At 38.4% G+C, this 27,551-nt stretch overlaps 6 protein-coding genes and 1 long non-coding RNA gene across 9 annotated transcripts; 5 read left to right on the forward strand and 2 right to left on the reverse strand.

The window, feature by feature from the left end:
* Window positions 1–573: 573 nt before the first annotated feature.
* LOC148180638 (uncharacterized) lies at window positions 574–3,612 on the reverse strand. Its single transcript, XM_088046569.1, has 4 exons — window positions 3,408–3,612; window positions 3,290–3,360; window positions 2,961–3,146; window positions 574–2,795 (listed from the first exon to the last, which is right to left on the reverse strand). The coding sequence occupies exons 1-4, from the start codon at window positions 3,493–3,495 to the stop codon at window positions 741–743; spliced, it is 2,400 nt and encodes a 799-aa protein (XP_087902695.1). The 5' UTR covers window positions 3,496–3,612; the 3' UTR covers window positions 574–740.
* Window positions 3,613–6,076: 2,464 nt separating this feature from the next.
* On the forward strand, window positions 6,077–10,462 carry LOC148180639 (uncharacterized). The gene is made up of 3 exons (XM_088033007.1): window positions 6,077–6,168; window positions 7,949–8,076; window positions 8,241–10,462. The coding sequence occupies exons 2-3, from the start codon at window positions 7,951–7,953 to the stop codon at window positions 10,293–10,295; spliced, it is 2,181 nt and encodes a 726-aa protein (XP_087889133.1). The 5' UTR covers window positions 6,077–6,168; window positions 7,949–7,950; the 3' UTR covers window positions 10,296–10,462.
* Window positions 10,463–12,787: 2,325 nt separating this feature from the next.
* On the reverse strand, window positions 12,788–14,475 carry LOC148180640 (uncharacterized). The gene is made up of 6 exons (XM_088033019.1): window positions 14,225–14,475; window positions 13,967–14,179; window positions 13,660–13,920; window positions 13,333–13,615; window positions 13,141–13,266; window positions 12,788–13,094 (listed from the first exon to the last, which is right to left on the reverse strand). The coding sequence occupies exons 1-6, from the start codon at window positions 14,335–14,337 to the stop codon at window positions 12,885–12,887; spliced, it is 1,206 nt and encodes a 401-aa protein (XP_087889145.1). The 5' UTR covers window positions 14,338–14,475; the 3' UTR covers window positions 12,788–12,884.
* A 224-nt stretch (window positions 14,476–14,699) lies between these two features.
* Window positions 14,700–17,604, forward strand: vas (ATP-dependent RNA helicase vasa). The gene is made up of 7 exons (XM_088050187.1): window positions 14,700–14,792; window positions 14,897–15,011; window positions 15,062–15,185; window positions 15,615–16,405; window positions 16,462–16,638; window positions 16,785–17,435; window positions 17,488–17,604. Exons 2-7 carry the CDS (start codon window positions 14,955–14,957, stop codon window positions 17,551–17,553), a joined length of 1,866 nt encoding a protein of 621 aa, XP_087906313.1. The 5' UTR covers window positions 14,700–14,792; window positions 14,897–14,954; the 3' UTR covers window positions 17,554–17,604.
* Window positions 17,605–18,460: 856 nt separating this feature from the next.
* yip2 (yippee interacting protein 2) lies at window positions 18,461–20,170 on the forward strand. Its single transcript, XM_088050188.1, has 6 exons — window positions 18,461–18,551; window positions 18,607–18,713; window positions 18,758–18,924; window positions 18,977–19,373; window positions 19,420–19,799; window positions 19,850–20,170. Exons 2-6 carry the CDS (start codon window positions 18,695–18,697, stop codon window positions 20,084–20,086), a joined length of 1,200 nt encoding a protein of 399 aa, XP_087906314.1. The 5' UTR covers window positions 18,461–18,551; window positions 18,607–18,694; the 3' UTR covers window positions 20,087–20,170.
* A 64-nt stretch (window positions 20,171–20,234) lies between these two features.
* On the forward strand, window positions 20,235–20,673 carry LOC148180643 (uncharacterized). Of its 2 annotated transcripts, XR_015771725.1 has the most exons (3): window positions 20,235–20,299; window positions 20,353–20,531; window positions 20,582–20,673. It is a non-coding gene; the product is annotated as an uncharacterized LOC148180643 (long non-coding RNA). The 2 variants fall into 2 exon arrangements; XR_015771726.1 differs by lacking the exon at window positions 20,235–20,299 and having other exon boundaries at window positions 20,306–20,531.
* LOC148180644 (uncharacterized) lies at window positions 20,582–26,091 on the forward strand. Of its 2 annotated transcripts, XM_088050191.1 has the most exons (5): window positions 20,582–20,726; window positions 20,904–20,938; window positions 25,418–25,517; window positions 25,566–25,708; window positions 25,756–26,091. In XM_088050191.1, the coding sequence occupies exons 1-5, from the start codon at window positions 20,669–20,671 to the stop codon at window positions 25,999–26,001; spliced, it is 582 nt and encodes a 193-aa protein (XP_087906317.1). In that variant the 5' UTR covers window positions 20,582–20,668; the 3' UTR covers window positions 26,002–26,091. The 2 variants fall into 2 exon arrangements, with proteins under 2 accessions (XP_087906317.1, XP_087906316.1); XM_088050190.1 differs by having other exon boundaries at window positions 25,418–25,708.
* Window positions 26,092–27,551: the final 1,460 nt, after the last annotated feature.

The raw sequence follows: 27,551 nt of genomic DNA on the forward strand, positions 1-27,551 counted from the left end.
CGGATTTTTGATACCCATTATTGGTTATGCAGTACTAGGAAACCTTTTTTTAGAGCATCAAATTTAGGACAAAATACTGAAATACCGGCACCAAGGAGATATACATATGCTTGATCAGTATCTACTTCCTTCAGCTTCTGATGAACCAACTCTTGTAACATATAAGTATGTGTTTTTTGGTAAATTTTCGAATTGTGGTTATTTCGACTGTTTCATTATTAATAAGACGAAAAATTAGTTCCCGAATCTGATAATCTGCTAAAAGATATTCTAGGTAAACAATGCTTCCAGAGTTAACCCAGTGTGTGGTTTTTGCAGCATTTTCTCTTAACTTCCACAACATATTCTGGTTTTCGCAAATTTACCCCATAAAAGAATATACATACCTTAGTCGAGATTCATTGATGAATATTCCTTTATTTTTCATTACCATTCAACCCTCGATTTTCAACACCCCAATATTTACAGAGTCAATCTATTCTTATAGCATCTCCTCTTTAACGACAGCTTACACCGTTTATTGGTATGTCTTCGACTCATAGCCCTTTGGTCAATTGACAGAATAACAGGTCATTATTGTGTGAAAAGTTGATTTTGTGACATTTTATTTCAAACTTTTTACCAAAATATTTTATTATTAATACAATATACAATGATTCTTAGATTATTTTATCAACTAACTGAAATGAAAATACATACACCTAATAAACAAAAAAAAAAAGAAAATATCTAAAGAAAACTTATTTGTTGCCACATACAATTTTTGCTTTGTTTATATCAATATTGTCGACTAAGTAATGCGCTGCCACATCCAAGTTTTTTTTTAAACACAACCCAACATAGATTTTGGTTCTAACATATTTATACTCGTCTTTGTCAAAAATCTTATAATAATTTTTTTCAATAATTTGTTCGAGCGCAGCTCTTGAATTTTCCTTTGCTTTATCCTCCTTGAGAAATTTTAATTCCAATATGAGTCCACCTGTTCCACGAGTCACACATATGTCACACTCGTTTTTTCTTCCTTTTTGAGAACCTGTCTTGGCCTCGCGTGGATAAAACTTCTTCAGTTCGTCGGTATCTCGCAACTCTTCTGATACTTTCACAACTGCCCTACTAGACTGTGTTGTGAAAAGCTCGTTATTATATGTTAAAAAAAACAGGATGTGATGTAACTCTGATTCATTAAATGGAATTACCGCATCACCTGAGAAAAGAAGTGAAACCGCATTAACAAGGTTGCGTATTGCTTCTTCACATTTTTCAGTTGCCCCTTCCTCAGATTCCTCTATTTCACCTTTTACTTCATTCTTATTTGCTTGTTCATTACTATTTGTTAGTAGCAGTCGATTCAGTGCTTCTATGTACCTCTCTATATTCTCAGGTTTGAGTTTATATTTAGTTTCAAAAAGCGACTGAGTGTAACATTTACGTTGGATTTCCGTCTTAATCTCAAAGTTTGGGATCTTTAGTACTACAGTATCCCCATACTTCTCAACTGCATTCAACACACCCTCATCCCACAGTAGCTGCAAGAAGAAATCCACTTGTTTCTCATTCAACTTTGTAAATGGAAAAGAAATCGTATTTTTCAACTCCAATATATTATCAACGTCTGCCTCAGCTGCCACTATTATAGAATTCTCGCCATTAATAAGTTCGTTGATTCTCTTATATATCTCATGATGCACAAGCAATTTTTCTAAAATATCCAGTAAGCCTGAGTTAGGCCAATAAGTGTCAAACATTTTATTTCCTTGTTCAAAACTCTTGCTCAAATAGTTTAGAACAGACCAGCTACTGTAAATCGTTGCCCCATCTTCATTTAACGTTTGGTATCCATTATACCACTTTTTAACACCATCAAAATCATTCACTGCTTGCAATGCAGCATTCTCCAACAGATTATGTACTTCTTCTTCTGTGAATCCATATATTTCAGAAATATGTTTTGTTTGGAGGAACTGAGCATGAAATTGATTGTTTATCTCCCAGGAATATTTGCCTGAAAAGAGAACACAAGAACTAACTAATGAACGTTCCAAAAAATCGTTATCCTTCAAGGCTGCTGACAACATACCCCCAAGAAGACGCATGAGGAATTTCAGGGTCTCATTTACCACCTTGTCTGTAATAGCTTTCATAATGGGCGGATCGGCCTCGTCTACAAGTATAACAACTTTCTTGTTAAAGTGATCGTACAAGATTTTAGACAAGAATTTCAAAGCATCTACTACATCCGCTTCAGAGAGTTCCTCCAACCTATTACGATCACAATATTTCAAAAATGTCTGGATGCCCAGTATTTTCTTATTTTTGAAGCTCTTAGAACCGTCAGGAGCTGTTTCAAGCAGATACAGATGCTTTTTGAATGTCTCACTAAAAGCATCCCTTAGGGAGTCTAAAACATCTGTTTTTGTTTTACCTTCCACACATTTAAGACTCAACGAAATCACAGGATATTGACCGCAATGTTGTTTAACAAATCGACCATGCTTTTGACCCAGCTTTAATTCCATAAACATCTTGTAATTATCAGAACTCTCTGGATTTGAAATTGGCCTTCCATCTTTATCCACTATTATCATCAAAAATACCTCGAGCATATTAATAAATGTTGATTTTCCAAAGCCCCTCGGGGCTGTTATCTGGACCCCAGATGCTGGAAGTTCAAATAAACGTTTTATGCCCTCGCTCTTATCTACAAAGGTGAGTTTTGTTCTGACGACGTTAAAGTCCTCTGTAGTTAAATCGGCGACATCTGATGCTTTTAATGAATCTGGTATGTGCAATTCCTGTAAAGAAAATAAAAAAAAAACATTAATTTAACGAGCAATAAACCACACTTACTTACATATGCATGAAAAACAATAAATCAGCAAAACGAATCAAAGCACATGTAAAACAAAGTCAAAAAACTACATTGCCCTAATTATCTTGATCAATCAATTCGTTATTACCTCTGGTGGTCTATTATCGGTAGCAAAAATTTGGGCACCATCAGTCTTTTCTTTGTCATGATCCCGGTTCCACCAACTAGCTTTTTCGCAGACGCGTCCTGGGGGAAGCTGTGGTTTGGTCTGGGGGCACTCCTCTTCAAGTTTTGGTTTAGGGGGGTAGTCTTCTAGGTTAATATGGGGTAAGCGCTGTGAAATTTAATTAAAGGGTGTAACGAACTACCGGTGAAGAAGTGAGAGGGGGTTTCTCGCAAGGGTGGATATCGACAGGTTTGCATTCTCTGAGGACGATTTTAGAGGTCTTTTTTTTCTATATTTCTGAGATCTAGTACCTTTTTGTCCAAGTCGTCCTTATCTTTAGAATAAAATCTAACAGGGTAAGAGACTTGGAGGCGCTGTAAACCTGCAAGAGACCACATTAAAACCACAAAACTTCCAAAGGCTCTTTACCTAAAAACTTGGCCTTGTCCAATGGAAATCTCTGCAGAATTTTAACAGTTACGTTTTTGAGTTTCGGCAAGTGGTTGATTCGGAACATTTCAGTAGACGAATTGTGGAGAATTTTATAAAAGTACAAACATTACAGGATAGACAATGACAAGTAAAGTTGCGTTTTCGCCTCCTGAAAGTGACAGTTGACATTTTCGACAGCGGTTCGGCTAGAGACGGCACACACTGTTGCCAAATCGTTTGAATTTTAGATTTTAAGGATATAACAGTATAATGGGTTGCCTCTTTAGCAAGAACGGAGTGTGACTTCATGCCTAATAATTAAATGATATTTTCTCCGAAACCTTTGTTATTCCCCCTGGTCTTATAATAATTAAAAGTTGCAGATGCTGAAAAGATTATGTGAATATGTGCATTTAGGATTTAGGAGAAACGCACCTGACGCATAATATTCATTTCACTGAAACCATCAGGTACTTTTGCATAAATAGAAAATGAGAAGAAAATGTTAACTGTTAATGAAATAATAAAAAAATATTAAAATGCAAATAAGCTCACTTTAAAAATTTGTTTTATTATATTTGATTAACAGGGATAAGAATAAATAACACTGCGAAACAAGATTTTGGAATTCTAAAAACTGTTGTGTAGTTTTCACAATTTTATGTTTGTTTTATGTTAACCGCAAGTCATGCCTTTTCAAAAATACCATCTTTTTAATTTAATTTTTTAAATAAGTAGTTTATGACTTTATGGGCTGTTTTACAGAAAATATAAATCTTTAATTTTTTATTAAATGCTTATCATCACATTAAAGTGACATGTGATTATTTTTCCGCCAATCATTTGTCACCAATCGTCAAATTAGTTGCGAGATTAATTTAATTTCAATTAAATTATTGTGTAAATTGGCCATACAAATGTTAAGCGTTTTGTTTTTAAAACGAAAGTGATTACACCGCTCAAACACAATTAACTTAAAATTACTATAAAATTTAACACCAAAGTTGGCCGCTAAACAAGTTTAATATATTTCTTTTATTTTTCCTATACAGGGTGTCATGTAACGTTACAGCTTAGAAAAAGGGTAGATGGAGACCTTAAAATGTAATGTTTCGAAAATTTTTTCAGGTTTTCTTTATCCATTTAAGAGCTGGAAGGCTTTATTTGCATGATATTCAAGAATAGATACTATTAATTAATGAATACTATTAATACTCCTCAAAAATCAAGCACAAAACGGCGATAAGTCGGTCACGCAATAGGCTACACTGCCCCGCAAAAATAAAGCAAAATTTGAAAATTAAATTTTTTTAAATAATTAAGTGTTTCATCCCAAATTGGTTCCTAATACATGTTTATTAAAAAAAAAAATGACATTTTTCAATTGAATTTTAAAAAAAAAATGACACTTTTTACAAAAAAGTACAAAAAACAAAAGTAGGATTCGCTGTGGTTCTTACCTCAAGTTTTACAGTTGGTATTGACAGAGTGTTTTACCTCGTCGAATACTGATAACAGTCAGTATTATTCGTGGCATACAGTCAATTAAATTTTTGACTTCTTACTAAGCTGACTTTTTACTTAGCGATTTTTTGCCACATTTGTGTTAAAACAGTTAGTGAAACTGTTGGTTCTGAAAGAATTGCAAAATGTTGTTGTAAAAGTTTAATTTGCGTTTTCAGATTGTCTGAAAATCATTTATAACGTTCTTTTTAAAGAAATTAAAAAACATCTCGATTTACAATTTGCAATTTGATTGTAAGCAAATTTCCTTAGTAATGGAGCAATAAAGCATTATTTATTAATATCTCTAAGCTGTAGTCAAAGCAACATAATTTGAAATTGCAATACAATTTGTGGTACCGAAATGTTTTACGCTTGAGTTCTTATGATTGCAAAAAATGTGAAATTTTCACTTCCAAAATCTATTTCCATCTCCATCAACTATTTCTACAACTTTGTTTATTTCGGCTAAAATAAGCAGTAACAGCCTTCCAATTAGGCAACCCATTATAACCGCGTTCCTCGTCCAAACAATTTGGCAACCATGGGAATGGTTCGGACTAAATCGCTGTTGCTCTACGCATGCGCATTTCTCGGGGGGCGAAAACGCAACTTTACCGTCCGTTGCAACGAATTTCTATGCTTTCACAGTTGTTTGTTTAAGATTGGAATCTTGGGGAATTAAGTTTGAAACGGTTGGCATCATTGTCTTTCTAGAAATTGACATTTGGTTATTTGACAAAATTTTATGTGAGTTTAGTTTACATTAAGGTCACTAAATCAAAGTTTCTGTTTTATAAAACATTTTGGTGGTTCAGACGCCCCTTTTACTCAAGGTTCCTAAATTAAGCAGGTTTGCTCGTTACAAAGGCTGAAACTCCACCCTCTTTTGGTTGCTAGGGACGTGCGACCATAAATGACGTCACAAGAAAGTTCTGTCAATTGTTTTGCGACGTAAAAACATTGTTGATCGCCATTGTTATTTAACAAAGTTCTTGTAGAAACATCAGAGTGTTAAGTATTGCTGTTTTAAATAATAATAGCAATGAAAAAAATCAATCGGAATTTAAAAGAGCTTTCCGATGACGTATTCGCGCCAGTTTGAGAGGCCTGCTTCTATTGGCTCAAAACTTCAGTAACCTTGGCACGCGACGCTGTTTCAGTCGATAATACAGTTTCCATTTAACTTGTCAGTTGACATTGGCGGTTGGAGTGTGTTATTTTTCTTTAGTGTTCGCAAATTTGAACTTACGGTGTAAGTAAAATGTCTTGATGTTTATTAAATGTTATAAGTAAAATATAATTCATCTGAAATTCTGTTCATTTTCAACGCTTGTGTCTAAAATTAAAGTAAATCAAATAACAATCCTGACCAACGAACGTGGTACATTGTTATTACCATTTTTCAGTGTGATAAAAGAAAAACATTGCTTTCACGTCCAAAACATGGTAGTAATTAATAACTAGAATAATTGTATTTATTATACTATTGCTGGGAAGTTGTAACACGTGTTGTACTTAACCTAAAACTAAGTACAGGTAGGCAATTATCTGAATTTATGTTTTTGTAAAGGTTTTTAAATATCGCAAAGGAAATATCTGCCTAAAGCTGACTCGTACTGTAAGTTATTTCCATTCTTAGTTTGCTAGTTTCATGATCGAGAAAAGTTGTCCAAATCAAACAATACTTGACTTTCCGTTTAATTTACAATTTTTGAGTTTCTTCATTTATTGCTCTCATTTTTTAGTTTGTCTTTCAAGCTCAACTAATGCCAGTAGGTATTTTTTATTTTATAATAAATCACTACGTGAAATAGGTACAGCCGCGAACAACAAAATCTTAGACGTCATTTTTCTGGCGTTTCAAAAATTTTAGTGTAGTCTGTACATTACTGTCATTGTCATTACTGACATTTAAAACACCAAAGTATTGACAAGTTGTAATTAAAAATTATCATGAATGAAGTATTTAAAGTCGATAAAATTAGAATAATCTCTTTAGAACAGAGCGGTATAATTTACATTCAGGTTCTTGCAATATTGGAAATTCAGTGTATTTAGAAATTAAAAAATTAAAACTGTGAAAATTGACAATGCAAAAATGAAGGTTAGTAATTCTAAGTGGGGTTTTACACCATGCGACAGTTAAATGACATTCACGTCTTAAGATTTTTTCTCCCCGGCTGTACATACGAACGTTATAATTATAACAATTACCTAATAATTTAACTGAAATTACGTTTGTCTTAGAATCAAATTTAAATAATTAAAATTCTTTTTTTCTGGCTTTTTGTTCAGCAAAAGTGTTAATTACGTCATCGAAGTTCAAATTCCGGGCCATGGAATGTTGGATGGACAAAACAGCTAAGCTGCTTAACCTTTCCTGTCCCATTTCTTATTAGATAAGTTTTTGTCAATTTCAATTTTGAAAATGATCGCTCGGCATTAGCCGTAGTTAGAGGGATGGTAATCAAGAGCAGAAATGCAGTGCAGACTTCAGAAAAGCTTGAAGACATAAAATGATTCTTGATAATTAATAAGTCAGCGAGTTCTCCTATAGAAGATGTCGAAAAGCGGATCGAAAACTAAGAATTTCCTTTGCAAACGACATCGATATTAACTTTTTTCTACAAATTGACAAATACTAAAGCTTTTTCTAACAAATCGTTATCATTTAAATTTTGCAAAGTGACAGGTTGCAGGATACTGAAATTAGAAACATCTTAAATTGTGAGCAGCACAATGAACATACACCGCATATCTCTTAGGAGTTTTTGAACTCCGCCATAAGTGCCTTTCATGTTATTAGCTCATGTTATTTACGAAATATGATTACTAAAAATAGGAGATTTATAGGAACACACGCAATTACAGGGTAAAACATGAGATTTCAAGCAATCTTTCCAAAACGGTTTAGTTCCACTATTATTATGTGTTTTATTATTACATACATATATTAATAATCTAATAAAATCGCAATAGCGCCTATTAATGTTTATTAATTTATTCCTTCATTACTAATACTTGTATTATAGACATGGATGAGAGAGACAAGAAAAGAAGAAGAATAATGAATACGGAGGGTGAATCTGTCAACCGGGATCATGACAAAGAAAAAACTGATGGCGCCCAAATTGTAACTACCGATAATAGACCACCAGAGGTAATAACGAATTGATTGATCAAGATAATTAGGGCAATGTAGTTTTTTGTCTTTGTTTTACATGTGCTTTGATTCGTTTTGCTGATTTATTGTTTTTCATGCATATGTAAGTAAGTGTGGTTTATTGCTCGTTAAATTAATGTTTTTTTTAATTTTCTTTACAGGAATTGCACATACCAGATTCATTAAAAGCATCAGATGTCGCCGATTTAACTACAGAGGACTTTAACGTCGTCAGAACAAAACTCACCTTTGTAGATAAGAGCGAGGGCATAAAACGTTTATTTGAACTTCCAGCATCTGGGGTCCAGATAACAGCCCCGAGGGGCTTTGGAAAATCTACATTTATGAATATGCTCGAGGTATTTTTGATGATAATAGTGGATAAAGATGGAAGGCCAATTTCAAATCCAGAGAGTTCTGATAATTACAAGATGTTTATGGAATTAAAGCTAGGTCAAAAGCATGGTCGATTTGTTAAGCAACATTGCGGTCAATATCCTGTGATTTCGTTGAGTCTTAAATGTGTGGAAGGTAAAACAGAAACAGATGTTTTAGACTCCCTAAGGGATGCTATTAGTGAGACATTCAAAAAGCATCTGTATCTGCTTGAAACAGCTCCTGACGGTTCTAAGAGCTTCAAAAATAAGAAACTGGAGGACATCGAACAATTTTTGAAATATTATGATCGTAATAGGTTGGAGGAACTCTCTGAAGCGGATGTAGTAGATGCTTTGGAATTCTTGTCTAGAATCTTGTACACTCACTTTAACAAGAAAGTTGTTATACTTGTAGACGAGGCCGACCCGCCCATTATGAAAGCTATTACAGACAAGGTGGGAAATGAGACCCTGAAATTCCTCATGCGTCTTCTTGGGGGTATGTTGTCAGCAGGCTTGAAGGATAACGATTTTTTGGAACGTTCATTAGTTAGTTCTTGTGTTCTCTTTTCAGGCAAATATTCCTGGGAGATAAACAATCAATATCATGCTCTGTTCCTCCAAACAAAACATATTTCTGAAATATATGGATTCACAGAACAAGAAGTACAAAATCTGTTGGAGAATGCTGCATTGCAAGCAGTGAATGATTTTGATGGTGTTAAAAAGTGGTATAATGGATACCAAACGTTAAATAAAGATGGGGCAACGATTTACAATAGCTGGTCTGTTCTAAACTATTTGAGCAAGAGTTTTGAACAAGGAAATAAAATGTTTGACACTTATTGGCCTAACTCAGGCTTACTGGATATTTTAGAAAAATTGCTTGTGCATCATGAGATATATAAGAGAATCAACGAACTTATTAATGGCGAGAATTCTATAATAGTGGCAGCTGAGGCAGACGTTGATAATATATTGGAGTTGAAAAATACGATTTCTTTTCCATCTACAAAGTTGAATCAGGAACAAGTGGATTTCTTCTTGCAGCTACTGTGGGATGAGGGTTTGTTGAATGCAGTTGAGAAGTATGGGGATACTGTAGTACTAAAGATCCCAAACTTTGAGATTAAGACGGAAATCCAACGTAAATGTTACACTCAGTCGCTTTTTGAAACCAAATATAAGCTCAAACCTGAGAATATAGAGAGATACATAGAAGCACTGAATCGACTGCTACTAACAAATAGTAATGAACAAGCAAATAAGAATGAAGAAAAAGGTGAAATAGTGGAATCTGAGGAAAGGGCAACTGAAAAACGTGAAGAAGCAATACGCAACCTTGTTAATGCGGTTTCACTTCTTTTCTCAGGTGATGCGGTAATTCCATTTAATGAATCAGAGTTACGTCACATCCTGTTTTTTTTAACATATAATAACAAGCTTTTCACAACACAGTCTAGTAGGGCAGTTGTGAAAGTATCAGAAGAGTTGCGAGATACCGACGAACTGAAGAAGTTTTATCCACGCGAGGCCAAGACAGGTTCTCAAAAAGGAAGAAAAAACGAGTGTGACATATGTGTGACTCGTGGAACAGGTGGACTCATATTGGAATTAAAATTTCTCAAGGAGGATAAAGCAAAGGAAAATTCAAGAGCTGCGCTTGAACAAATTATTGAAAAAAATTATTATAATATTTTTGACAAAGACGAGTATAAATATGTTAGAACCAAAATCTATGTTGGGTTGTGTTTAAAAAAAAACTTGGATGTGGCAGCGCATTACTTAGTCGACAATATTGATATAAACAAAGCAAAAATTCTATGTGGCAACAAATAAGTTTTCTTTAGATATTTTCTTTTTTTTTTTGTTTATTAGGTGTATGTATTTTCATTTCAGTTAGTTGATAAAATAATCTAAGAATCATTGTATATTGTATTAATAATAAAATATTTTGGTAAAAAGTTTGAAATAAAATGTCACAAAATCAACTTTTCACACAATAATGACCTGTTATTCTGTCAATTGGCCAAAGGGCTATGAGTCGAAGACATACCAATAAACGGTGTAAGCTGTCGTTAAAGAGGAGATGCTATAAGAATAGATTGACTCTGTAAATATTGGGGTGTTGAAAATCGAGGGTTGAATGGTAATGAAAAATAAAGGAATATTCATCAATGAATCTCGACTAAGGTATGTATATTCTTTTATGGGGTAAATTTGCGAAAACCAGAATATGTTGTGGAAGTTAAGAGAAAATGCTGCAAAAACCACACACTGGGTTAACTCTGGAAGCATTGTTTACCTAGAATATCTTTTAGCAGATTATCAGATTCGGGAACTAATTTTTCGTCTTATTAATAATGAAACAGTCGAAATAACCACAATTCGAAAATTTACCAAAAAACACATACTTATATGTTACAAGAGTTGGTTCATCAGAAGCTGAAAGAAGTAGATACTGATCAAGCATATCTTTTTGGCCGAGAATAGCTACTTGAATGTTGTATCCGTTGACGTTAAGAAGTCAAAAAGCATCGTTCGGTCGCCAAATATGAAAATACCAACAGTTATTTGGACGCATTAAAATCATTGCTGGAAAAAAGAGAGAAAAAAGGCTCTTTCTCAATTGTTTGATGAAGCCCAAAAACGAAGATGAACTTCACGGTGTTCTTTTTGCTTTGGCATGTAATCGTGAACTAGGCGTCCAGCAACAAACACCAAGATGAAGATCGCCTACTCTTGATATGCTTGTGATTTGGGAGTCAGTTGGCATGATTATAGTGATCAAATTCAAAGGCGACTCATGATCAAATTATAGAAAAAGGGTATGTAATGGCATTCAATTATTACAAGGATGTCGAAGTAAAAATTCTTATGGGCCGCACATGAGTAGCGAGAGGAAGATTAGTCTGACTTATAGTATTGACGATTCACCTGAAGAAACTGTTAGTAGCGAGATGACTGTTTGATGACCTACACGTTATTTGTACTGCAATTGGCCCAGAAATAAAAAATCCCTTTCGGGGTATCGAAAACCGAGAAGATTATTCAACAACATTTGGTGCTCATTTTACGCAAATTTGGCAATGATAATACAAGGTGTTTATAAATGTTTTTAGCATCAAGGGTGGCTATGAAATGTCAAAGAAATTTGCCGCTCATTATAAATGTGGGTTTAGATATTTCAACTGACATTTGTAATTGACCTCGTTCATAAAGCAATGTAAGTTTTGAGAAGAAAACTGTTATAGTTGTGGTTTGAAACCTGAAAATCAAAAATTTCGACACAAAACCGTAACTGAAACGTCGTTGACGTAAGTAACATTATAAATAATTTTCAAGGTAGTTATATTCACTATGAAAACAAAGCGGCAAAGTAGTGCACGACCGGAATTCCAGAGCCATTTATGATGCTAGAAACATTTATAAACATCTTGTTTAGAAAGACGTCGTTGACTAGATTTTTATTAATTTTTACGACTAATTTTCAATTACTTGTTCATTAAAATACAATTAAACCTTTGAGATAAATAAATGAGAAGAATATTTTAATTTTAAGATCCTATTATTGGATATCCCATATTCGGATTTTTGATACCTATTATTGGATATGCAGTACTAGGAAACCTTTTTTTAGAGCATCAAATTTAGGACAAAATACATATTTGCCGATTAAATAAAAGTCGTGTATTTTTTGTAATTTAAACGTATAGATCATAAAGTAAACATTTCAAACTTAATATAAATAATAATTTAATTAATTTAATTTAAAAGCAAATATTTTTTTGATGCTAGAAACATTTTTAAACACCTTGTGTAACATTCAATTACATGGTTACTTAATATTAGATATCTAATATTGAGGCTAAAGTATCTAATATTAATGATTCAGCATACTAAGAAGTGTTTTTACTCTTTTGTTTATAATTTTTTAAGCATGCTTTGGAAAGGTGACAATCTGACAATTCAATTTTATGTGGATCTTTTATAAACAAATTAAAGACCATTTTCTAGCCTAGTGAAACAAGTAACTATTTTTTTTATAATGCAAATTTAGTTAATTTTTTTTGAAAAATAGAGATATTTCAGAAATTATACAATTTAGCTATAACACGGTATATAGAAAATGATCTTCAATTTTCATATAGAATTAAAACAGGGTGTTCTGTTTAAAATAAGCAAGTTGACTGCCACTTCCGACATAACCGGAAATGTCACGTAAATGTGAATCTATTTATTCAATTCGTCTTATCCGTTTACATTAGTGCCCAAAATTTCAAATTCTTATCATTTGCATTTTCTGAGAAAAATGACAAAACGTACAACAGTTAAAGGGTTAAATTTAGAACTGTGTAGGTGGCGTTGGTCATGGCACACCATGACGTTAGTATAAAGATTGTTTATTAAGAAAAAAGTAATACAAAATTAGTGTTTGAGCGTCAAATTCACACTCATTTTTCTGAACTTTTTATAAGAGGTAGTTGGATCGACCCTCCGTCTTTTAAACTCTGCAAGTTTCGGCGTTGGATACAAATCCTCTTTGGATTGCCCACCCAGACCGTTATACATAACCCTATCTAACTGACAGGACCTCGCCGTGTCTATGTTCGGTTTGACTTTTTTAAATATGGACATCTGTCAAAAAAATTACAATACAGGGCTACCAACCTCTTCACCTTACCTCTTTTGGCAGAACTGACAGGTCCGAAACGGTTTTTCTCTTGTGTAACGCGACATTCAAGGCAGGACCGCATTTCTTCAGATTTAAGTAAGGAGAATCTAAGGCGTCACTGGATTTTTCCCCCTCCTAGAAAAACGGAATTAAGTATCGACATGACTTCACGATTCCATTGCGGACTTGATTCCAATTTACCTCGGAAACTGACGGGGACGACGAGACACTTATTGTTTCAAGTGAACAAGCAGTGTCGGGCTCGTCCTCTTTAACTTTGGATTCTTGCAGTGGGCGCTTAGGAATTTTTGGTAAAATGGGGGCTCGTGATGAGGATGATTTCAATTCCTCCAGCTCCTTCCTCAAGTCTTTGTTGGTCATGTCTAAAACCATAACTTCTCGCTTATTTGACGTCAGTTCATTTTGGGCTTGTTTGAACTTGTGTTCGACGTAGATTTTCTTCTTTTCCGCGTCCAGTAGAGCCCTAAAAACTTAGTGGAGTCGTTGATTAATCCTTGCAGATCTTACTTTTTCAAAGTCGCTACTAGAATTACCAGGGAGTCCACATCATTTCCGTTTTTTAACATGTCGGTGACTTCCTCTCTCGTCCCGTTTATCGCCGTATCTATAGCCTCCATCTGTTTGAGCCTTGTCTTCAATTTGGTGATTTCCTCAACATACTTGTCCCTTTCCCTGGCCTTACTTTTATAGAACGAAATTTGCTCCTTTAGGGCTAAAACTACAGAATCGTGACTCCTCAACTGGCCCTCCAACTCAATAATCTCGTTCCTGCAAAAACCAATTGTAGCCCCCATAAAACTCGTTTTTTACCCACCGCATTGAACCGTTCTGTTCCTTCATTTTACTGTACTTCTCCTTGAAGTTCTTAATGTCTTTTTCTTTGAGCATCAACTGAAACTGCGCATTATCTAAAGAACTTTGCAAAGTCGCAACATCAGCCTTAGCATCCGTGTTTGCAATGTTGAGATAAATTCGATGGATCGTCTTCTCCGACGCTTTGTTTCGACACTGCGGACATGTCTTGGACCTGCAAAAAGACACTTTACTGTCGACCACAACGGGGGAAACTCACCTTTCGAGCCACTGAATGAGACAGGCGTAGTGGAAAACATGACCGCAATGAGTGGAATAGACCTCACCATGGGAGGCTATCAAATCACTACAAATTATGCATGCAACGTTCATTTTGCGGAACTTAAGTACTAAAGACACTCATGGGGGCTGTCGGCGCGCACAAAACTCGCTCTCGAAATGACTTACTTAACTAGCAGTGACAGTTCATGATTTGAAAAATCCGGTACCAACAGGACAAAACGAAAAGTCACCACAGTGCGTATTTGCGTTTTTACCCCAAAACCGGAGGATTTGTCGGTTTTCCCGACACCGCCGCACTGTGATGGTTAAACACAGTGCTCACGTTGCGAAAATAAATTTTTTCGACCGGAAAATTAAGGAAAATTCCGTTTTTCTAGGGACTTTGCATGGTGGGTTGGTACGGGCCCCGCTCCAAACGTCAAATTTTACCGGCAAATAATCAAGGTCGCTGCTTTCTAACCAAAGAAAGAAGATTCCATCGGCTGAGTTCGCGTTTTTCTTTCACGTTAATCTCTCGCCGTTTTTGCCCCCACGAGGATTCTCAGGTATGTTGCTCAGAAATCCCTTAAAAATTGCTGTTAATTAGGAAATTTCGTTCGCGTTCAGGTATTTCCAAGGCCATCTTTTTTGCTTACACTTTGCTTCACAGATCTCCAGCACGTGCTGTACAATACTCAAGAATTCTTTCGTGTTCAAACTAGTCCAAGATGTGTGATGACGATGATTGGGACGTTCCCAGCAACGCTGCTCCTGCGTCAAGTTTTGTAAGTTTTGGGGGACAAGGGGGCGATTTGTTCATGTCTGTCGTTTTCAGGAGTCACGAGGGGGCGTAGCTGAAGGAGGGTGCAGATTCTCAGCCGGACGGGGATTCATTCCGGCCGATAGGGGCGACAGCTGGGGTGGAGGCGGAGGAGGAGATTCGTGGGGTGATAGTAATGGTGAGTTGGGAAAGGGGGCTCTACCTCACGGAGTTTGCTATTGCGTAGTAAAGCAGCGTCAAGGTCGTGAGGTTTTCGCCCCAATGTGGGGACTGACGCTTTCTTTTATAATTTTTCTTCGTTCTTATCGTTTGTTTCATAGTATCGCTTATCATTCTACGTTCTTCCTAAAATAGATTTTCTACAAACAGTTCGATAAAACTATAATTACATTCCGAGTGATTTCTTCTATGATTTTCATGTTCAAAGTGCGCAAATTATTAAAAAGTCGGCTGACAGAAGTTTTGGAATTTGATTTATGTTGGTAACACTTCTCATTTGACAGTTGTCTACATCAAATTACGAGTTTTTATCAAGTTCCAATTGTTAATTCTGAAGAAATCGGCCCAAAACTCGTCAAACTTTTCCCTTCACATTCTTTCTTTTCAGGAGCCACAACAAACGGCCGCCAAACCGACGACTGGAATGAAGGCGGCGGCGGGGGTGGCGGCTTCTCGTGGAACGACGGCGACGGTGGCGGCCGAGGGCGCGGCGGACGTGGAGGACGTGGTGGCCGCGGAGGTCGTGGCGGCCGTGGAGGCTCCCGCGACGACTTCGGAGGCCGCGGCGGTCGCGGCCGTGACGATTTCGGAGGTGGTCGCGGCGGCGGCTCCCGCCGCGACTTCGGAGAAAGCAAAGGCGAAGGCGGCGAAGAACCGGAAAAGAAACGCGAGATCTACGTTCCGAAAGAGGTGGAGAACGTGGAGGACCTCTTCACCAGCGGCATCTCCAGCGGCGTGAACTTCATAAAGTTGGACGAAATCGAAGTGAATGTGACGGGGAACGAGGCGCCTGAACCCATCACGAGTTTCGAGGGGTCGGGGTTGCGGCCGCATCTCCTGGAAAATATTCAGAGGTCTGGGTATAGTAAACCGACGCCGATTCAGAAGTATTCGATTCCGGTGGTTTTGAACGGGCGGGATTTGATGAGTTGCGCTCAGACCGGCTCTGGAAAAACTGCCGCTTTTATGTTACCAATTATCCACGATTTGTTGACTAATAAAAACCCGCCGGACACGGAGAACAACGCGGCTCATCCCATTGTGGTCATCATGTCGCCGACGAGGGAGTTGGCCATACAGATTTTCGAACAAGGCAGGAAATTCGCCTACAATTCCACCATTAAAGTCCAAGTTGTTTATGGGGGCACCTCAACGAGCCACCAGCGCAATAAAGTTTTGGTACCACCCAATCAACCACCACTTAATGAACCCATTAAAACTCTTTTTTATTACAGTTGGGTTGTCACATTTTGGTAGCCACACCTGGAAGACTGAAAGATTTTGTCAATCGAGGACACGTCTCGTTCTCCGCTTTGAAGTACTTCGTTTTGGACGAAGCCGATCGGATGTTGGACATGGGGTTCCTGGGGGACGTCGAGGAGATGCTCAGTCACTCCACGATGCCGGCTACTGTAAGTAATATCCAAAAGCGATCCATTGATTTCCGAGGGCCACCTCGTTAAAATCACAAAATCCGCAAATTCCTTCAGATTGTAATGTAATCTGACGCGCGTTTTTCCCTCGAAACTGCAAGCGAATGACTTTGTTATCGTTCCAGGGCGAGCGACAGACGCTCATGTTCTCCGCGACCTTCCCCGAAGAGATCCAACAGCTCGCCGCCCGCTTCCTCCACAACTACATTTTCCTCGCCGTCGGCATCGTGGGCAGCGCCTCCACCGACGTCGAGCAGAAGTTCTTCCAAGTGAGCCAGTTCGACAAACGCCCCAAGCTCCAAAGCATCCTCGAACAATCCCCTGATGAACGCACCCTCGTCTTCGTCGAAACCAAGCGCATCGCCGACTTCCTCGCCTCTTTCCTCAGCGAACGCGGCATCAAGTGCACCAGCATCCACGGCGATCGGTACCAGAGCGAGCGAGAGGAAGCCTTGGCCGACTTTAAGAGCGGAAGACGCAATGTTCTCGTCGCGACGGGCGTCGCGGCGCGAGGACTGGATATCAAGGGGGTCCAGCACGTGGTGAATTTCGATCTCCCGAGTCAGATCGACGAGTACGTGCATAGGATCGGGAGGACTGGGAGGGTGGGGAACCACGGGAGGGCCACCAGCTTTTTTGATAAAGACAAAGATGCGAATCTCGCGGGGGAATTGGCGAAGATTTTGTCGCAGGCCAAGCAGGAGGTGCCGGATTGGTTGGGAAGTTATAGTCAAGGGGGCGGGAGGAACCAGTTCGGTGGCAGAGATATCAGAGGGGTGAGTCAATTGTTTGATTGATTTGTTCAGTTTTGAGTGGATTTTGTTTTAGGACGACTTTGGGCGCGCACAGGATCTCGGGGCTCCGGTGCAGGATAATGAGGATGAAGTTTGGTAGAATTACTCGAGGTTTTGTTCCAGAATTTGTGTTTTTTGTTCTTCTAGAAATAAGTTTTTTTAATGTTTTTAGTTTATAATTGGATTTTTGAATTTATACATTGTTTGATGTTTTTTTGTAAACAACACTGTGATACTTAACTTTAAAATTTAACAGTTACAGTATCCATTTTGACTTGATGGAATTACCATTCCGCTGTTTGTTTGAATAAATATTTTTTCAGCATTGTAAGAATTCGTTTAACCTTGTAGAGACTCCTTTAATATCAATCAAAGGTGGCTTTGCATTTTAGCACGTAGGTCGTAGCGAATCCCACACTGATTGATGGGTAGACACATGAGCGTAGAATCAATGTGGGTCAAGGGGACGTATTTTAATTATTTGTGGATCTGTAACAAAAAACACCAAACGACCGCAATTTGTTGTTGCGTCAGAAACGAACTGTCAAAACATGCGACTAACATGAATTGAAGCCATTTTTTACACGTTTACCAAATTTCATACACGAAATTTTCCTACATGTTACGTCAATGCGTCCAAGGGAACTGTCATGAAGCTGTCATCTGTCAAATTTAATTTTCGTTCTTCATTTAACGAATTTCGACCATCAGAAGAAGTTTTGGCCGTTTTGACAAAAATAATCCATTTCTGTAGGTCAAGACAAACATTTCGATCACTTTTTCTTTCAATTTGTGCAAAATCGTCTGGTATAAGAACCGACATACCTAAAATGTTCAACGCCGCCGTTGATTCATATTAAAAAGCAGCCGCCTTTGATTCATATTGAAAAGAATCACCTTGTGGTCGCCTTTTATCAGTACTACCAACATCTCTCCACTTTTCAGGCCGCTCGTTGCAATCAACCACGCGCGCCACTGGTGACCCTGAAGAAGTCAAGGACCTTCCTCTAACCTCAATGCGAATTTCTTCAAATAAACACACAATATAAATATTTGTTTCATTTCAATCCTAATCCTCCGTTGCAGCGTTACGTGGAGGTGCTTTTCTCTTATCTTATTTTTATTACCCACACCATTACTTTCAATTTTTTAGAACTTTGGACTTTACTCTCTCGCCCGAGTTCATCGCCAACGAACCTACATAAACATCGTCTGGTGCCGCAGCTCCCAAAAGACCAAAAATGACTTCATTAGTGAAAGGTAAGAGCGCCGAAAATTCCTCCAGTTCTAACCTTTAGTTCCAGGCGTTGTAATCGTCGCTGCGAAACGCACGCCCTTCGGCACATACGGAGGTAAATTCACCAAAACCTCCGCCACCGACCTGCAAACCGTCGCCGCCAAAGCAGCCCTAACAGCCGCAAACATCAAACCCGAGCTGATCGACACCGTGACCGTCGGAAACGTCCTCACTGTACGTCTGCAATTTTTTGTTTTTTCACCCCTTATTAACGCCCCCTTGTTAGAACTCTTCGTCTGATGGGGCCTTCATCCCCCGCCACGCCGCGTTGCGATGTGGGATCCCCCAAGACCGACCCGCGCTTCTTGTTAATAGACTCTGCGGCTCCGGCTTCCAGTCCATAGTCAACGCCGTGCAAGACATCCTCACCGGAGTGGGCGAGGTGTGTCTGGCCGGGGGCGCCGACAACATGTCGCAAGTCCCACACGCGGCAAGAAACGTCCGCTTCGGGGTCCCCCTAGGCCAGAACATCGTCTTGGAGGATTCTTTGTGGTTGGGGCTCACCGACTCTTATTGTAAAATGCCGATGGCGCTCACAGCGGAGAAGTTGGGGGCGCAGTTCAACGTGACCCGCGACGAGGTGGACGCGTTCGCGCTGAAATCCCAACAGAGCTGGAAGGCCGGTAAGTCTTCTGGACTGTTAACACAGAGTTTGATAAGTGGTTGCAGCTCAAGACGCGGGGAGGTTCAAGGAAGAAATCGCCCCCGTGGAGTTGAAGGACAAGAAGAAGGGAACGGTGAGTGTGGATTTCGACGAGCATCCCCGCCCCCAGACCACCTTGGACGGCCTGAAGAAGCTCCCAACTCTGTTCAAAGAAAATGGGCTTGTGACGGCTGGATCCGCCTCTGGAATTTGCGACGGAGCTGGGGCCGTCATCGTCGCCAGCGAGGCCGCAGCCGGCAAGCACAACCTCACCCCCCTTGCAAGAATCGTCGCCTTCTCGGTCGTTGGGGTTGACCCCACTATTATGGGCATCGGGCCCGTGCCGGCCATCCGCAACGTGCTGAAAGCGACGGGGAAGACCCTGGACGACATCGACTTGGTTGAGGTACGTTGTAACTCAATTCATACGTATTTCTGTCACGTTATGATTCTTAGATAAACGAAGCGTTCGCGGCGCAAACCCTCGCCTGCGCCAAAGACTTGAAGTTGGACCTCAACAAGCTCAACGTCAACGGTGGGGCTATTGCGTTGGGGCACCCATTGGGGGCTTCCGGCTCGAGAATCACCGCGCATTTGGTCCACGAGTTGAGGAGGAGGAAGGCCAAGTTTGGAATCGGCTCAGCCTGCATCGGCGGGGGGCAAGGAATCGCCATTATGGTCGAAGCTCTGTAACTCCTGAAGAGTATTTTTATATTTCTACAATATTTTTACACACTTATTCATATTTGTACTATTAAATAAATAAGATGAAATTCACATGATTTTTGGGCGGTGGAGTCGCCGCCACTGCTTCTATTGATTGCGCTTATCAATATCTCAAAATTGGTGCGCGCAACCGCAACCTCATCTAACATGCAATTAATTTAAACCACGCGAAAAATAAGGGTGAAATGGACCGAAATTTAGTTAAATCTCACCTTCTTCTATGTTGTTTTTAGCGCCACTGGGGGTCCATGCGAGTTTACCCTCCACTTTTCCTTCACATGGACAAAGGCAGTGGAGGACAAATCGTCGACCTTGAGTATATCAGACCAAAATCATATGCATCTCCCCCAATAGGGGTGCGTTTCAGTAAAAGTGCGCAGGATCGATCGCAATCTGTCATCTTCTCCAAACTGTATAATTATCGTGTTTTGGGGTAAAAAACCACTAAATTTACAGTTTTAGCTTCATTGGTTCGTCTCTGACAAGAGTATGAAGGAGTAGATTTGGTTGTGGGGCTGTGACCATGACAAGCACCTCTTAAGAAGAAATATGACCTACGATATTGAATTCGCTTTGTACTATGCCCTTCTGATTGGATTTCATTCGGGTAATGTACTCCTGTTGTTCCTGCTGTTTTAGCACCGTCATTTGTATTTTGGTTCTTCTGGTGTGTTTAGTTTTGTCCCTTTTTGTGTTTTTGTTCGAAATTCCTCAACTCTGATGTTCGTTTTTGACAAATTCAATTGTCAAATATGCAATTACCTGAATTCCCTTTTTGTTGTAGTGACGTTAACCCAGACCAAGGATGCTGCGCTCGATGTGAGTTTTCCCACAATTTATAACTAGAAAACTCGATCGAAATCACCTTTGAAATTAGAAGTCATGTCTTTGATTGAAGAGGCGTTTCTTGTCACTTCATTTTAACGTCAAACTTAGGATTAAAGGTGGAATTATGACAGATAGAAAGATGTGGTTTTTAGCATCGTTTTTCTCGCATTTTTTTACGTAAGAATCCGGTCTTGCCTTTAATCTAGGTCTACAACTAACTGAGTCAGAAGCGTTTTAAGTCTCAGTTAGTGAATTTTTAGTTTCTCATTGTATAAACCTCGATACCTCTGAAACTATGACAGATAGAAAAATGCGGTTTTTACTATCGTTTTTCTCACGATGTTTTACATCAGAATCCGGTTTTGTCATCAACGTAGGTCTCTAAATATGCCAGTTAGAAGAGTTTAAGTCTCGGTTAGTGAATTTTCAGTTCCTCCATGTTTAAACCTCGATAACTCTGAAACTATGACAGATAGAAGGATGCAGTTTTTATCATCGTTTTTCTCGCAATTTTTTACATAAGAATCCGGTCTTACCATTAACGTAAATCTACTAAAGTCTGAGTTAGAAGCGTTCGAAGTCTCGGTTAGTGAATTTTTAGTTCCTCCATGAATAAACGTCGATCACTGCGAAATTTTGACAGATAAAAAGATGCGGTATTTATTATCATTTTCCACGCACTTTTTTACATAAGAATCCGGTCTTGCTAATAACGTGGGTCTACAAATAACTGAGTTAGAAGCCTTTTAAGTCTCAGTTAGTGAATTTTTAGTTTCTCCATGTATAAACCTCGGTAACTCCGAAACTATGACAAATAAAAAAATTCGGTTTTTACCATCGTTTTTCTCATGCTTTTTCACATAAGAATTCGGTCTTGCCATTAACCTAGGTCTACAACTAACTGAGTTAGAAGCCTTTTAAGTCTCAGTTAGTGAATTTTTAGTTACTCCATGTATAAACCTCGGTAACTCCGAAACTATGACAAATAAAAAAAATCGGTTTTTACCATCGTTTTTCTCGCGATCTTTTACATAAGAATCCGGTCTTGCCATTAACGTGGGTCTGCAAATAACTAAGTTAGAAGTATTTAAAGTTTGGGTTAGTGAATTTTTAGCTTCTCCATGTATAAACCTCGGTAACTCCGAAACTATGACAGATAGAAAGATGCGGTTTTCACCATCGTTTTTCTCGCGATTTTTTACATTAGAATCCGGTCTTGCCATTAATCGAGGTCTACAACTAACTGAGTTAGAAGCCTTTTAAGTCTCAGTTAGTGAATTTTTAGTTTCTCCATGTATAAACCTCGGTAATTCCAAAACTATGACAGATAAAAAAATGCGGTTTTTACCATTGTTTTTCTCGCGATTCTTTACATCAGAATCCGGTTTTGTCATCAACGTAGGTCTCTAAATATGCCAGTTAGAAGAGTTTAAGTCTCGGTTAGTGAATTTTCAGTTCCTCCATGTTTAAACCTCGATAACTCTGAAACTATGACAGATAGAAAGATGCGGTTTTTACCATCGTTTTTCTCGTAATTTTTCACATAAGAATTCGGTCTTGCCATTAACCTAGGTCTACAGCTAACTGAGTTAGAAGCCTTTTAAGTCTCAGTTAGTGAATTTTTAGTTACTCCATGTATAAACCTCGGTAACTCCGAAACTATGACAAATAAAAAAATTCGGTTTTTACCATCGTTTTTCTCGCGATCTTTTACATAAGAATCCGGTCTTGCCACGTGGGTCTGCAAATAACTAAGTTAGAAGTATTTAAAGTTTGGGTTAGTGAATTTTTAGCTTCTCCATGTATAAACCTCGGTAACTCCGAAACTATGACAGATAGAAAGATGCGGTTTTTACCATCGTTTTTCTCGCGATTTTTTACATAAGAATCCGGTCTTGCCATTAATCGAGGTCTACAACTAACTGAGTTAGAAGCCTTTTAAGTCTCAGTTAGTGAATTTTTAGTTTCTCCATGTATAAACCTCGGTAACTCCGAAACTATGACAGATAAAAAAATGCGGTTTTTACCATTGTTTTTCTCGCGATTCTTTACATCAGAATCCGGTTTTGTCATCAACGTAGGTCTCTAAATATGCCAGTTAGAAGAGTTTAAGTCTCGGTTAGTGAATTTTCAGTTCCTCCAAGTTTAAACCTCGATAACTCTGAAACTATGACAGATAGAAAGATGCGGTTTTTACCATCGTTTTTCTCGTAATTTTTCACATAAGAATTCGGTCTTGCCATTAACCTAGGTCTACAGCTAACTGAGTTAGAAGCCTTTTAAGTCTCAGTTAGTGAATTTTTAGTTACTCCATGTATAAACCTCGGTAACTCCGAAACTATGACAAATAAAAAAATTCGGTTTTTACCATCGTTTTTCTCGCGATCTTTTACATAAGAATCCGGTCTTGCCACGTGGGTCTGCAAATAACTAAGTTAGAGTATTTAAAGTTTGGGTTAGTGAATTTTTAGCTTCTCCATGTATAAACCTCGGTAACTCCGAAACTATGACAGATAGAAAGATGCGGTTTTTACCATCGTTTTTCTCGCAATTTTTTACATAAGAATCCGGTCCTGCCATTAATCGAGGTCTACAACTAACTGAGTTAGAAGCCTTTTAAGTCTCAGTTAGTGAATTTTTAGTTTCTCCATGTATAAACCTCGGTAACTCCGAAACTATGACAGATAAAAAAATGCGGTTTTTACCATTGTTTTTCTCGCGATTCTTTACATCAGAATCCGGTTTTGTCATCAACGTAGGTCTCTAAATATGCCAGTTAGAAGAGTTTAAGCCTCGGTTAGTGAATTTTCAGTTCCTCCATGTTTAAACCTCGATAACTCTGAAACTATGACAGATACAAAGATGCGGTTTTTACCATCGTTTTTCTCGTAATTTTTCACATAAGAATCCGGTCTTGCCATTAACCTAGGTCTACAACTAACTGAGTTAGAAGCCTTTTAAGTCTCAGTTAGTGAATTTTTAGTTACTCCATGTATAAACCTCGGTAACTCCGAAACTATGACAAATAAAAAAAATCGGTTTTTACCATCGTTTTTCTCGCGATCTTTTACATAAGAATCCGGTCTTGCCATTAACGTGGGTCTGCAAATAACTAAGTTAGAAGTATTTAAAGTTTGGGTTAGTGAATTTTTAGCTTCTCCATGTATAAACCTCGGTAACTCCGAAACTATGACAGATAGAAAGATGCGGTTTTTACCATCGTTTTTCTCGCAATTTTTTACATAAGAATCCGGTCCTGCCATTAATCGAGGTCTACAACTAACTGAGTTAGAAGCCTTTTAAGTCTCAGTTAGTGAATTTTTAGTTTCTCCATGTATAAACCTCGGTAACTCCGAAACTATGACAGATAAAAAAATGCGGTTTTTACCATTGTTTTTCTCGCTATTTTTTACATCAGAATCCGGTTTTGTCATCAACGTAGGTCTCTAAATATGCCAGTTAGAAGAGTTTAAGTCTCGGTTAGTGAATTTTCAGTTCCTCCAAGTTTAAACCTCGATAACTCTGAAACTATGACAGATAGAAAGATGCGGTTTTTACCATCGTTTTTCTCGTAATTTTTCACATAAGAATCCGGTCTTGCCATTAACCTAGGTCTACAACTAACTGAGTTAGAAGCCTTTTAAGTCTCAGTTAGTGAATTTTTAGTTACTCCATGTATAAACCTCGGTAACTCCGAAACTATGACAAATAAAAAAATTCGGTTTTTACCATCGTTTTTCTCGCGATCTTTTACATAAGAATCCGGTCTTGCCATTAACGTGGGTCTGCAAATAACTAAGTTAGAAGTATTTAAAGTTTGGGTTAGTGAATTTTTAGCTTCTCCATGTATAAACCTCGGTAACTCCGAAACTATGACAGATAGAAAGATGCGGTTTTTACCATAGTTTTTCTCGCGATTTTTTACATAAGAATCCGGTCTTGCCATTAATCGAGGTCTACAACTAACTGAGTTAGAAGCCTTTTAAGTCTCAGTTAGTGAATTTTTAGTTTCTCCATGTATAAACCTCGGTAACTCCGAAACTATGACAGATAAAAAAATGCGGTTTTTACCATTGTTTTTCTCGCGATTCTTTACATCAGAATCCGGTTTTGTCATCAACGTAGGTCTCTAAATATGCCAGTTAGAAGAGTTTAAGTCTCGGTTAGTGAATTTTCAGTTCCTCCATGTTTAAACCTCGGTAACTCTGAAATATGACAGATAGAAAGATGCGGTTTTTACCATTATTTTCCCGGCGATTTTTTACATAAGAATCTGGTCTTGTTGACTGCTCAAAACACAGATTAACCGAGCTACGACATATTTTTTAAAAAACCGTCTCTAAAAAAATGAGAAGCCTGATTTACACCCACGAACTGCCAACTGTCACCGTGACAGAAACAACAATCAAAGACATGCCTCCCAATTCCGTTGTTTCTAAGCCCCCTGTATACACCTCTTCTCCGCCGTAGGAGAGCAAGTTGAACGCAACCGCCGGCGAGCTCCTCCTCGAGCTGATGATAAAAATCGCCGCCTATCCGAACCAATGGAACAAAATCCACAACTTCTTAGGTTTGTCCGACCACCAACACCAGGAAAATAGTCTTTTGAATCTTCCAGGCAACGTCAGCGACAGCATCCTGCTCAGAAGACTCATCGAAGCGGAGAATTTGACCCTCAACGCTTTCCTCGCTAAAGAAACGACCACAATGTTCCCCACGACCACCGGAAAGCTGAGGACCGCCAAGAAGGCGCCGCAAAACGTGAGTACCAATCGCGTGGGGAAGTCTTAAGAAGTGTTGAGTTTCAGGACAATAACTGGAGGACGTATTCGAAGCAATTTACATATCAGAGAGTGACAGGACAGCCGATACTGTTCGATAGGAATCCCAAGCCGTACGTTGCTGTGTCCATAATAGCGCCGAAGCGTGGCGGAGGGAAGTTGAAGGAGGATTTGTCGTTGGAGAAAGAGCTGCAGCTGCTCAAGCCGTGGAGCCATCAGGAGAACTTGCAGAACATGGCGGCGATTAGGTCGCGATGGTACGTTCAGAATTAGAGAGATTTTATAGAATATTTTGTATTATATCGATGTTATCACACTGTGTTTATTTCTTCGTCAAGAGTGCAAATACATACTTTTAGAAGACGCGAAATTCATTACCACACTTCTTGTCCCGATCCTACGAAACAAACTCAACAATCAAACAAGTGTCTTCAGACACGTCCTCCAAGTCTCGAGGAGAAAGTGAATGACTTCATTCTGCTTGGCGAAGGTCCCCAGTCCAAGAACTTTACGATTTGAAAACTTGAGATGCTTGCGGCGATGTCTAAAGCGCAGCGTTCATTTCTTGTCCGCCTTGTCCCAGAAGAAACTTCATAATGAGGAGATCTTCACATGAGGGAAACCTCCATGGGAAATCAGTGTATCAGTCTTAGGAAATCAGTAAGAAATCACTAGAAAATGAGGGGAAATCATTAGGACATCTGGGGCAATGGATAGGAAATCTAATGAAATTACTAGGAAAAAAGGAGGGGTTGGACCAAATTACAAGAAAATCAGGGGAATTTAAATGAAAGCACAAAAAATAAGGAGAGGTTGAACGAAATCACGATGAGATCAGGGGAAGTTTTACAAAATCACAAGTTGCACGAAATCTCACGGATATCAGAGAATTTAGACGAAATCACTAGGAAATCAGGGGAATTTTGACAAAATCACAAGAAAAAAAGGAGAGGGTGTACCAAATTACAAGGAAAACAGGGAAAGTTTAACAACATTACAAGGAAACAAGAGGAAGTTGGACGAAATGACAAGGAAATCAGGGGAATTTAGACGAAATCGCAAAAAATAAGGGGAGGTTAAACGAAATCACAATGAAATCAGGGGAAGTTTTACAAAATCACAAGGAAATAAGGGGTAGTTGTACGATATAGGGGTAGTTGTACGATATCACACGAAAATCAGGAGAATTTAGACAAAATCATTAGAAAATCAAGGGAATTTTGACGAAATCACAAGGAAATAAAAGGAAGTTGGACGAAATGACAAGGAAATCACAAGAATTTAGTCGAAATCACAAAAAATAAGGGGCGGTTGAACGAAATCACAATGAAATTAGGGGAACTTTTACAAAATCGCAAAGAAATAAGGGGTAGTTGCACAAAATCACACGGAAATCAGAAAAATTTAGACGAAAAATTACAAAAAATAAGGGGGGGTTGAACAAAATCACAAGAAAATTAGGGAAAGTTTGACGAAATTAGAAGGAAAGAAGGAGAAGTTGGGCCAACTTACAAGGAAATCATGAGAAGTTAGACGAAATCACAAGGAAATAAGAGGAAGTTGAACAAAATGACAAGGAAATCAGGGGAATTTTGACGAAATCACAAGGAAAAAAGGAGAGGGTGTCCCAAATTATAAGAAAATCAAAGAAAGTTTTACAAAATCACAAGGAAATAAGAGGAAGTTGGACAAAATGACAAGAGAATCAGGGGAATTTAGACGAAATCATAAAAAATAAGGGGAGGTTGAACGGAACCACAATGAGGTCAGGGGAAGTTTTACAAAATCACGAGGAAATAAAGGGTAGTTGCACGAATTCATAC

This window comes from Gnatocerus cornutus, chromosome 1 (assembly GCF_029298725.1).
Source record: "Gnatocerus cornutus isolate USDA-ARS CGAHR chromosome 1, icGnaCorn1.1, whole genome shotgun sequence".
NCBI lineage: Eukaryota > Metazoa > Arthropoda > Insecta > Coleoptera > Tenebrionidae > Gnatocerus > Gnatocerus cornutus.